The 11,989-nt window shown below is 47.7% G+C and overlaps 2 protein-coding genes across 6 annotated transcripts in view; both read left to right on the top strand.

Moving 5' to 3' along the window:
- The window catches only part of LOC133956403 (XK-related protein 7-like), a 17,947-nt gene extending 14,859 nt beyond the window's left edge, over positions 1-3,088 (top strand). For all 4 annotated transcript variants that reach the window (XM_062391410.1, XM_062391409.1, XM_062391408.1 and 1 more), the window contains one exon: positions 1-3,088. This exon is cut by the window's left edge and continues 567 nt beyond it. In XM_062391410.1, the coding sequence (XP_062247394.1) occupies positions 1-241 (241 nt within the window). In that variant the 3' untranslated portion in view covers positions 242-3,088.
- Positions 3,089-4,504: 1,416 nt separating this feature from the next.
- On the top strand, positions 4,505-11,844 carry ccm2l (CCM2 like scaffold protein). Of its 2 annotated transcripts, none has more exons than XM_062391404.1 (11): positions 4,505-5,183; positions 5,333-5,500; positions 5,571-5,654; positions 5,745-5,928; positions 6,492-7,129; positions 7,668-7,797; positions 8,100-8,163; positions 8,823-8,979; positions 9,125-9,263; positions 10,092-10,239; positions 10,607-11,844. In XM_062391404.1, the coding sequence occupies exons 1-11, from the start codon at positions 5,154-5,156 to the stop codon at positions 10,737-10,739; spliced, it is 1,875 nt and encodes a 624-aa protein (XP_062247388.1). In that variant the 5' UTR covers positions 4,505-5,153; the 3' UTR covers positions 10,740-11,844. The 2 variants fall into 2 exon arrangements, with proteins under 2 accessions (XP_062247388.1, XP_062247387.1); XM_062391403.1 differs by having other exon boundaries at positions 10,604-11,844.
- The last annotated feature ends 145 nt before the right edge of the window (positions 11,845-11,989 follow it).

Here is an 11,989-nt window from a genome sequence, read left to right as displayed (position 1 = left end):
GTCCTCCTCTCCCGCGCTGCTCCACAGGACCTCCTCCTCATCCCGTGCACAGGAGGGTCCCGTCATCAGGATCGACCTCCCGAGAAAGCGGTACCCGGCCTGGGACGCGCACTTCATCGACCGGCGCCTCCGCAAGACCATCCTGCTCCTGGAGACCACGTCAGCCGTCAGCCCGCGGATCCAGTACAGGAGCAGCCTGATGGGCAGCAAAGAGGTTTTAGAATATGAGACCACGGTCTGAGCCACAGTCTCTTGATCTTGATTTGCAGGCAGGTACCAGCCTGAGATTATAACAACCAACGCCAGTAGAAGCAAGAAGACGTGACACGGTGTCAGGCAGCCGCTTTTCAGGAGAGGTGGTCAGGACTTGTTCATGACCAAGATCTCAAATCCAGATCCCAGCTGATTGGTGGTTTATTTATCATGTAAACAAGTATGAAACAAAAATGATGAGAGATGATAACTTTACTTATTTGTTCCCATCATGCACCCAAAAGATTTCATGTCCCTGATGACCTTTCTTAACCATCGTCCAACAAGAACCCGTCTTTGACTTTGATCTCATGAGAACACAAGAATCCATCCAACTCACGTCCAGGTCCAGATGGTTAATGAAATGAGACATCAGGACCAATCAGGACGGGACGTCAGGACCAATCAGGACGGGACGTCAGGACCAATCAGGACGCTGAGCTGAAGAGAAATGTTTCACGTTAACACAGGAAACCAAACGTGCTCAAAAAAAATCGATAACAAAGATAAAATAAAGATGCAAAGTATCATGATCTAATAGCAGGTTGGTTAGTTAGTGGGTTAGTTAGTTGGTTGGTAAGTTTGTTAGTCAGATGGATAGTTAGTTAGTTAGTTAGTGGGTTAGTTACCATAGCTGCTCTTTCTGGTTAAAAATGTACAGACCTTTGATTTAGGAGGTTCAGGTTTGGACTGAGGTCACAAGACACAAAAAATCAACAACAATAAAAACTGATCATAAATCTTCAGTCGGTTGAACTGATGCTTTAAAGCCAAACGCAGCCAATCAGGACACAGCATGCTCAGTGCTCATTTAAAAACAATGTGTTTCAGCTGCAGGTCAGTTTGAGTCCACACTAACAGCCTGAAAACACTGGTCACCTGACCACTCACCGGTCACCTGACCACTCACCGGTCACCTGACCACCCGCCGGTCACCTGACCACCCGCCGGTCACCTGACCACCCGCCGGTCACCTGACCACTCGCCGGTCACCTGACCACTCGCCGGTCACCTGACCACCCGCCGGTCACCTGACCACTAGCCGGTCACCTGACCCTCACGTGCACTGAGCATGTGTGTGTCTGTGTAAACCGGATCTGACAGATGCTTGAATAACATCTGGTAAACAGCTGCATTGTAGTAAAGTACAGAATGAAACTGAACAGCAGCTGTTAGCGAAGACACTTCATCCTGAAGGAGCTCATGTGACAGGAGCTTGACCAATCACAGAAGGTTACATCATGACTGAAAAGAACCAATCACAAGAGGTGTAGAGCGGCTACGCATCGTTTCAACAGTTTCTGTTTGTTTTCAAAGTGAAACGAGAACATCAGCGTTTACACACTTCTCTGTTTCTGCGTCTCTGTTGAAACTCTGGAGTCGTGTGGATGAATCTTTATCAGAGATGATCTAATGTAGAGGAACGTAAGGGCCGTCCTTCAGAGGTCCAAGTCTATCTGCCACACCTGAAGGTGTGAACGAGTTCTACCAGGAGCCAGAAGATCGTTGAGTCTGGTCAGAACCTGAAGGTAGAAACCATCAGACCATCACAGGGACTTCAATCTGGAGCCGACACAAAGATCAGCGTCGTTTGAATCACTGCTGATGATGAACGTGTTTGTTCTTACGTGTTGAGGAACAACCTTCAGTCCTGTGAACCTCAGGTCAAAGTGGAGAAGATCACTCACCTGCCAGTTCCCTGAGAACTTCTACATTCTCTTGTCTCAGTGAAAGTGTCTGTGGGACTGTGGTTTCATAGCAAAGTGTCAAAGACCAGTGACATCTTCAGGATCAGTATCTTGTTGCCATGTGGTGGCTCATTGATTCATCACTGTTTCTGTCTAGATAAAAATAGAATGATAATCACAAATATCAGCCTCAGATGTCATCAGAGTTCAGGATTAAACTCTGTGTGAAACAGTTTCATGTTGAGGTCCAGATCCTAAACGTGGCGTCACACCAACAACTCCACCTCCAGGTCCGAGTCGGCTGCTACCTCCACCTTCTGGCTGCTTCTGGATCTTCATGTCTGAGAAGGTGAACAGCTCTGAGGAAAAGGCAGGATCAACCATCATGTGTTGTGATGTTGTGTCTCAGCACTGCTGCTAACAAGGGTGTGGTTGTGTGTGTCTCCTCCACCTGGACATCAGGGACACAGATAGAAACTGGGACAGTGTTGTGTCCTCCTGAACCTGATGGTGCTCAAGGTGCTGAGAGCTCAGACTGAGACGTGATCACATGACCTCCAGAGGACATCATGTCCCTGTCTCCACCTGAACCTGATGGTGCTCAAGGTGCTGAGAGCTCAGACTCAGACGTGAGGACATGACGTCCCGAGGACAACATGTCCCTGTGTCCCCCGTCAGTCGCTCGTGATCCACTCCTCTGTGGTCCAGGGAAACAGTCTGAGCTGATTGTAAATTAACGTGAACAAAAACATGTCAAAACAATGAGTTAGAAAAAAACTCTAATCATCTCTTATGAAGTGATGCAAGTATTTATGTTAATTTATTTTTGTATTTGTTTTATATCTATTTATCTATTGTTTACTCACTCAGTGGCCATGTCTTTGGTATGACTCTTATATTAAGATGTAAAAACAATTTTTTTTACTCATTCTATATATCTGTATATAGCAGATTGGCGCTATACTAGGATGTGTGTGTACGAGTGTGTGTGTGTTGGTTTGTGTGTTGTATGTACTGTGTGTGTGTGTGTGTGTGCGCTCTAAGGGTTTTGATAATGCTGCTTAATCATCTCGAGTGAACGAGCGAAAAAAAAAAAAACAGTGTTGAAAATATCTATGATGATGTTAAAAAAACAACTGATGAAGTAGATGGAATAAAACTTTATTAAACTGATCACCAGACGTCTGAGAAACTGTGTCTGTCGTTTGTCTGTGGGCCGGAGACAGGAAGTCACTTTATATACTCCTCCTTCTCCTCTTCCTCCTGTTTTCTTCATCACAGTTTTCCTCGTTGATGCACACACACACACAAACACACACACACAAACACACGCACACATATCAATCATGCCGCTGTGAATATCAGAGCACATCAGACCTTGTGTCTGTGTGTGTCTGTGTGTGTGTGTGTATGTGTATTGATCTCTATAGATTGATTATTGTGTTACAGCAGCATGTCAAGGGCATTTTGTGTTATGTTTGTGTTTCTGTGTGTGTCAGTTGTAGAGACAGTTTGTTAACTTTCCAATGAAAGATTTGCACATATTAAGTTTTCATAGTAAACTAATGTTCTCACGTTGTCAGTTACATTGGTTTTATTGTCTCTACGAATTTTAAATGCTGGTGTGTCCACAGTCTGTCCTGTCAGTCGATATTCTGATGTTCAGCAGAGGACAGACATTATGTCCTCTGGACCTCACCACCCACCAACGACTCTCACACAGACACACACAGGGTAAATCCCTGAAAGCTCCCGAAGGTCCGAACTGAAGAAACCTTCTGGGTGAAACTTCTGAAGACACCTGCACTGTTCCTGCTCTTATGACTGAGGAACATCCGTCCCACCCCCCCCCTCATCTCAGCTGTGATGTTTCCTTCCTACATCTGAGGGGGGGGGGGGTCTTCTTTATCAGGGACAACAACTGACCTCAAGCTCCTTCTGCAACATGTTTCTCAGAGAAAGAGAAGAGATCAGTGGAAACATCACTCTGTCCCTCCAGCAGCTGATCATCCCCCCCCCCCCCCCCACTGCACTCGTCCCACAGTTGGACAACATGCTGCAGCGTCCCTGTGTCCTCACCACGTCGGAGACAAACCTCTGACCTCTGCTGGTGTGATGTATGAGCGGCAGACGCACAAAGCGCAAAACCATAGAAAAACAGACACAACAGTTTGAAATCTTATGCACACAAACACTCCCAGCATGCACTGCAGCAGAGTGAGAGAGAGAGAGAGAGAGAGAGAGAGAGGAATAACCATTGTGTCCTGTCACCCCATGTGAAAATGATATTCAGTATTCATGTTTTTCACAGTTTATCATAAACCGGAAACCAGGTCTTTAAAAATGTTTCCTGTTAACGAGTAAATCTGAGTCCTTATCAGTCTCTGGTGGAGTTTCCTCTCGGACAGGAAGTGGACTTCCTCTGTTTCCTGTTCTGTCCTCGTGTGTGTGTGTGTGTGTGTGTGTGTGTGTGTGTGTGTGTGTGTGTGTGTGTGTGTGTGTTTGTGTTTGTTTGTGTGTGTGTGTGTGTGCACCAGGAGGGTCAAAAAAGAACAATCAGTTTAGAAAGAGAAAGAACAAGAATGTAGACGCTAAAGTATCTCTAAAGAACCACTACAGGACCAGGACCGAGGAGAACTGAACCACTACAGGACCAGGACCGAGGAGAACTGAACCGCTACAGGACCAGGACTGAGGAGAACTGAACCGCTACAGGACCAGGACTGAGGAGAACTGAACCACTACAGGACCAGGACCGAGGAGAACTGAACAACTACAGGAGCAGGACTGAGGAGAACTGAACCACTACAGGACCAGGACTGAGGAGAACTGAACCACTGCAGGACCAGGACTGAGGAGAACCACTACAGGACCAGGACTGAGGAGAACTGAACCACTACAGGACCAGGACTGAGGAGAACTGAACCACTACAGGACCAGGACTGAGGAGAACTGAACCACTGCAGGACCAGGACTGAGGAGAACCACTACAGGACCAGGACTGAGGAGAACTGAACCACTACAGGACCAGGACTGAGGAGAACTGAACCACTACAGGACCAGGACTGAGGAGAACTGAACCATTACAGGACCAGGACTGAGGAGAACTGAACCACTGCAGGACCAGGACTGAGGAGAACGGAACCACTACAGGACCAGGACTGAGGAGAACTGAACCACTACAGGACCAGGACTGAGGAGAACTGAACAACAATGGACTATGAACCAAAGAAATCCAAAAAGGTCAGTGTCTTCATTTAGTGGAACTTGATCTGTGACTTTTGACGGCTCAGCTCATTTGATTCATTATCAGGAAAAGTTCTGTTCAGTTTTCAGACTTGATCTTCTGTTGTATCTTTTTGCCCTTCCCCCCTCGCCCCCCCTTCCCTCAGGGTTTCGTCTCCCCCATTAAGCGGATGGTTTGGTCCAAGTCTCGTCGCAGGTCGGTCGATCGCGGCAGCGTTTACCGCCGCCCGCTGCACACCGTCCCCCTGTACCCCCCCGACTACGTCATCCACCCTGAGAGACTGATCTTCGACTATGTGGAGAAGGAGGTCAAGGTAGGAGACACCACAATAAACCTGTGGACCCCACGCTCACAGCTGCTTGACCTTTGACCTCTCCTCTCAGTTCCTCGGTCACCTGACCTGGGTGTCGGTCACACTGAATCCCTCCAGTCGAGATGAACTCTTACAGCTACTGGACACAGCCAGGGTCAGTGAGTCCTGTAGCAGCATCACTAACTGTCTTCATCTCCATCAATCCTTCAGTAATCCAGAACCTGTGTGGTGTGTTGGTCAGTAGCAGCTGAAGGTTCTGCCGCTGAGGACCAGTGTGGACCAGGACTGTATTCTGAGTCTGTCCGCTCGATGTCTCCTGCTGACGTGGAGGGACAACGAGAAGCTGCTGATGAGGGTTCCCACTCATGAGATCGCTGCTGCCTCCTACCTGAGAGACGACGCACTGCACCTGCTGGTCCTCAAGACGGGTGAGGACATGAGGACGTCTCCAGGTTTCTGATCAATGAGCATCAAGTGTTCATTCCAGTTAAAGGGACACACTGCAGTGTCTCACCACCAGAGGCGCTGTGCAGCTGTCTGTTGCTTATTTCAGTCACATGACTCTGACATGCTGTAGAGGTCACTCACTGTTTGAAACTGTTCTACTCACATTTTCTTTTCTGGATGAGGAAATTAACTCTTTCCAACAGAGCTAGCAGTTGGCTAGTTAGCTTAGCATTACAATTACAAAAGGGGAACCAGCTGGTTCTTGAGGTAAAGTAAACAGGAGCTGTGTTTGTTTCAGATCGACAGACACAAAGTAAACTGACAGTAATCTTCTCATCCAAAATCAAAAAGTTGAGTCAGCACATTTCTCAAAGTGCTGACTCATCACCAAACATCAGGAAGAGTCCTGCTGCACTCAATGGGACATCGCTGTAAACACGAGTGGCCACAGGGGGCGCCGTTACTACATCAGAGACATCATGTTTATATAGTCTCTTCTGCTACTGAAAATCAAATAACCACATTTCAAACCCTCGTCCCACAGGTCTGAACGTGGACACTGTGGTGGCCGGGGACGACAGCCTGGACAGGAAGAAGCCGACAGCCATCGATGGGCGTCGCCAAACGATGAGCTGCAATGCTGACCCGCGGCCAGCTGGGGGCACTATGGAGCGGCGACACACCATCTGTGGAGTGGACTGGAGGCCGTCACTGTCCAGGGGTACCCAGGAGAAGAACCTGAGCGTGGACCGGGGGGTTGGAGGGGGTGGAGGGGGTGGAGGAGGTGGAGGGGGAGGAGGGGGGGAGAGAGGAGGAGGAGGTAGTCTGGAGAGGAAGAGGGTGGGAGGCAGCTGGGAGAGGAGGCAGCAAACACGTAAACCTGGAGGCAGCTGGGAGAACCGCAGGGCGAGGCCCGTGAGCGGGAGCTGGGGGGTGGGGGGGGGAGGAGCTGGGAGCTGGGAGAGGAGGCATGGAGGAGGGGGGGGAGGAGGGGGCAGCTGGGAGAGGAGAGGAGGAGGAGGAGGAGGAGGAGGAAGCTGGGAGCGACGGCAGGCCTGCACAGGAAGCTGGGAGCGGGGGAAGAGCTACGGCAGCTGGGAGAGGAGGAACCACAACCCGCTGGAGCCCACGCCCTGTCCGGACGCCTACTGCAACCTGGTCATCCTGGCTGTGGACAACCGGGTGCGTGGCCCGTCAGTGATCAGGGGCTGAACCCTGCGGAGGCCGAACACACAATGTGTGACTTCCAGTTTAACTTCACAACGTCCTTGATTTCACTTAAAGTCCGATGAGAGGAGCGAGACCACACTCACATTAGTATGTCCCCCCCACGCACCAGGTCGGCGGTTCGATCCTCGATACAGTGAGCAAAGTGTCCTCGGCCACCGAACCAAACTGCCCCTGAACACAGTGTGAGAGGGAATCTGCAGCATATTGTGTTGCTGTGCGATTGTGTGAGTGAGTGTGGTTTACAGTCCTCAACAACCTGTAGGCAGTTAGCCTAGCTTAGCATTAAGACTGGAAACAGGAGGGAAAATTAGCCTCACTCTGCTGTAAAAGACATTTAAGATTTGTTCTTCATGCTAAGCTAGGCTAACCTCATCCTGTGTGTGTGTGTGTGTTTGTGTGTGTGTGTGTGTCTGTGCGTGTGTCAATGTGTGTGTGTGTGTGTGTGTGTGTGTGTGTGTGTGTGTCTCTGTGTGTGTGTGTGTCTGTGCAGGACGCTGCAGAGGAATACTGTTCTCTGATCTGTCAGATGTTCCAGATCATTTATGGTCATCAGACCATCGAGTGTGTGGACAGGGCGGGGTTTCACCACACCATGCCGGACCGCTATTGGCTGCAGAGGAGTGAGTAAAACACAGTCGTCAGAAATGGTTGGAAATGTAGTTTTATTTTGAAATCTGAAATCAGAAAATGTTTTTTCATTTTGTTGATTTTGGTTAAATGTGGGTATAATATTTGTTATGGCTGTAAGACATCAGTGAATCAGTTTTAACCTGCTTTAAATTTACGTCTTTTAATTGGGTTTCTACCTGTACTGCAGCCAGCCACCGGGGGGGGGGGGGCTGTGTTTATTTACAGTGTGATGTCTCCCGCTTCATTGTGTAGTTGTTGTATTAAAGTGTGTGTCTTTGTGTTTTTTGTGCAGGTGACAGTTGTTTGAGTGACAGCTCGTTCAGTTATGATCCAGAGTTCAGCTGCTGCAGCTCGTAGTGAGTCAGAAACACACAACTTCACATGTTCACCACACAATGTGTTGTCCTTGTTGTTCAACACAAAAGTGTCATCGATATATCAAAATAGAATCAGTGACATCAGTGACACAAATCCATCAGAAATCATTTTATGAAGCATATCTGTGTTTTATGTGAAACGTTAATGTTTGGATCAGGAATCATCCTCCACTCATAGTTGGTGTCGTCAGGTCATAGGTTCACATCTCATCGCTCCTGAGGTTCTTCTTCATTTGGTCAATGGGTTGGCTTTTTTTATTCCTCCACACTGGCGCCACCAGGTGGCTGGAGACTAAATGTTTTCAAGCTGTCCATCTATAATATTCATTACAAATGATAACCTCACAGATTCAATGATCAGAGGTCAGAGGTCAAATTTTAATGTTGGGAATCCTGTTGATTGAGTGATTGTATGAAGGAAGATTAACTCTCTCCCTCCCTCTCTCTTTCTTTCTCTCTCTCTCTCTCTCTCCCTCCCTCCCTCCCTCCCTCTCTCTCTCTCTCTCTCTCCCTCTCTCTCTCTCTCTCTCTCCCTCTCTCTCTCCCTCTCCCCCCTCCCTCTCTCTCTCCCCTCACTCCCTCTCCCTCTCTCTCCCTCCCTCTCCCCCGCCCCTCCCCCCCTCCCTCTCTCTCCCCAGTGACGGCTCCCAGGAAGCCTTCGAGCTGTACTACAGTGAGACGTACAGTGAGAGTTCCTCAGTGTCTCTGCACGAGTCTCGTCACAGTCTGACCTCAGCCCATGAGCAAGGAGACAGTGACCCCGCCCTGCTGCTGATGCACGAGTACATGATCACAGTGAGTTTATCATCTCATGAAATAATTCAAGAAAAATCTGTAAATACAAACAATTAATAACTTTTAATATGAAGTGTGTGTGTGTGTGTGTGTGTGTGTGTGTGTGTGTGTGTGTGTGTGTGTGGGTGTGTGTGTGTGTGTGTAGCTGAGAAACAAGCTGAGTGCAGTGGAGCTGCAGCAGTTCGCTGTGTTACTGAGAGAATACAGACTGGGATCAAACATCCACCACTTCTGCTCCGAGCTGCTGCAGCTGTACGGAGACGACCACAAGTTCCTGCTACTGGGTGAGAGACAAGGAGAGGGACAGACAAAGGGACAGACAGAGGGACAGACAGAGAGAGGGACAGACAGAGGGACAGACAGAGAGAGGGACAGACAGAGAGAGGGACAGACAGACCGAGCGAGAGAATGATAGAGGGACAAACGGAGAGAGGGACAGACAGACAGAGGGACAGACAGAGAGAGGGACAGACAGAGAGAGGGACAGACAGAGGGACAGACAGAGAGGGAAAGATAGAGAGAGAGAGGACACACAGAGAGAGGGACAGACAGAGAGAGGGACAGACAGAGAGAGGGACAGACAGAGAGAGGGACAGAGAGAGAGACAGACAGAGAGAGGGACAGACAGAGGGACAGACAGAGGGACAGACAGAGGGACAGACAGAGAGAGGGACAGACAGAGAGAGGGAAAGATAGAGAGAGAGAGGACACACAGAGAGAGGGACAGACAGAGGGACAAACAGAGAGAGGGACAAACAGACAGAGGGACAGACAGAGAGAGGGACAAACAGACAGAGGGACAGACAGAGAGAGGGACAAACAGACAGAGGGACAGACAGAGAGAGGGACATACAGAGAGAGGGAATGATAGAGGGACAAACAGAGAGAGGGACAAACAGACAGCGGGACAATAGAGAGAGAGATTTCCTTCACTTCATGTTATTACTAGTTCATATGAATATTAAAGATGAAGGTGTGCACAGCTGCGTTCAGGAACTCTTTCTCCAGTTCGTGTCTTGTTGTGTCTTCGAGGATATTAATGTTACATTGAGGTTCTTTCACATCTTGGTTATTGAAAATGAGTTCTGCCTCATGTCTGTATTTTCCTGCAGGCATGCGTCCATTCATCCCAGACAAAGATGTTGGAGTGTTCGAGAGTTTCCTGGAGAGCATCGGGATCCGAGAGGGCGGGATTCTAACCGACAGCTTTGGACGCATCAAACGCAGCATGAGCAGCACGTCCGCCACGGCCATGAGAGGGTACGTCCTGCAAACAGGAAGTGACCAATCTGTCAATTCATTCAAAAAGTCTAATAAATAATGACAATAATTTATGTGTTTGACTGTTTCTGAATAAACTATGAAACTAGAACGCTAATAAAGCACAAACAGTCCCTTAAAAGACACACAGACACAGACAGACACAGACACAGACACAGACAGACACAGACACAGACACAGACACAGACAGACACAGACAGACACAGACACAGACAGAGACAGCCACAGAGACAGCCACAGACACACACAGACAGACACAGACAGACACAGACTCAGAACTTTATGAAATATGTTTAATTTCCTGAACAATCGTGTGTTTATTTGAAAAGACTCATTTTCTCAGCAGGTACGACAACTCCTCTCACGCCTCAGGATCTCAGGACTTCAACCGACGCATCTCGGACATCGCCCACGACATCCAGGCGCTCGGCTTCCAGGACACACACGGAGACATCGAGGAGGAGGACTACTACCTCTGATGGAGGGACCCTGCCCAAGTGCCTCTGAGCAACACCGACACGTCACACCACATTTTCTCCTCAATGTTTACGTCCTGATGTCGGGGCCTTTTCTGATGATGTCACAGTAACTAAGTTATTGATCAGAACAATAAAGTTTTCTTTGATCAATTCCACTGACATAACTGCAGTTTATCAGTGCATCATTGTTAAAACTTTAATTGTGGGAATTTTGAGATAGTATTTTTGAATATTTAGTATTCGTCTTCTTCTGAACATTTTCCAATCATTGTTAATTTCAATCATCCAGGTGTGAGAACAGTCAGGTCGTTCAGGGGCTGCTAGTATTTGTCTTTTTATTCTTTTCAAACATTCAATTTCTTCAAAAACCTTCAGATCTTTCAGAAGAACCTACTTCTTCAGACTCTGTGAGATTTCATCTAAATTGTATATTCACGTCTCAGCTGCAGAACAAAATGGAAATCCTCAAAGAAAATAATCTGGGTCAGCTAACTCCGATCGATCGATAGATCGATAGATCGATAGATGGATGGATGGATGGATGGATAGACAGACGGATGGATAGATGTGTGTTTCTCTCTCTTCCAGCTCTACACTGACCCATTATCCTGGCTGCATCACCCTGACCTACTCCTCTTTGCTCTGCCACTGAGCATCAGAGAGAGAGAGAGAGACAGTGCACCATCATTATGTAACAGAACAATACTGTGTATCATCAGCTGTGAGTGTGTCTCTGTGTGTGAGTGTGTGTGTATGTGTGTGTGTGTGATATAAACGTGATCTGCATCAGATTACAGCTCTGTAATCTCTGCAGTCATCCATGTGTGATCGTTTACAATCATATCCTCACCATCCTGCAGGGCGCACACACACACACACACTTTCAGTTTTACTGTTAATATTTGTTTAGTGTTTCTCTTTTGTTCGTCATCTGAAAAGATTTGCTGTCATGTACGAAAAGTTATGTGTGAATAAAGTTGTATTGATTGATAGAACCGACACAATGTGCTTTTAAAGTTGGTGTTTGTTAAAAATTCTATTTAATCTAAGTTTAGTTTTTTTGTAATTTGTCAAACAGAAATGTAATAAAGTCACAATCTGAAGAGAGTGACTCTGGAAGTGCTGCCCACTAGTGGTGTCTCTGTGTATCTCACAACTTGAGCAGCACGTCTTACTGAAGTTTATTAAAATGTTTCATCACAGCTCGACTGGAAACGATGATTCACAACATCTGAGTTGAACAAACACAG

The sequence above is a fragment of the Platichthys flesus genome, chromosome 7, assembly GCF_949316205.1.
Source record: "Platichthys flesus chromosome 7, fPlaFle2.1, whole genome shotgun sequence".
In the NCBI taxonomy this organism is placed as follows: Eukaryota; Metazoa; Chordata; class Actinopteri; order Pleuronectiformes; family Pleuronectidae; genus Platichthys; species Platichthys flesus.
The sequence above is the reverse complement of the archived record's forward strand: the minus strand, read 5'-3'. Positions and strand labels throughout refer to the sequence as shown.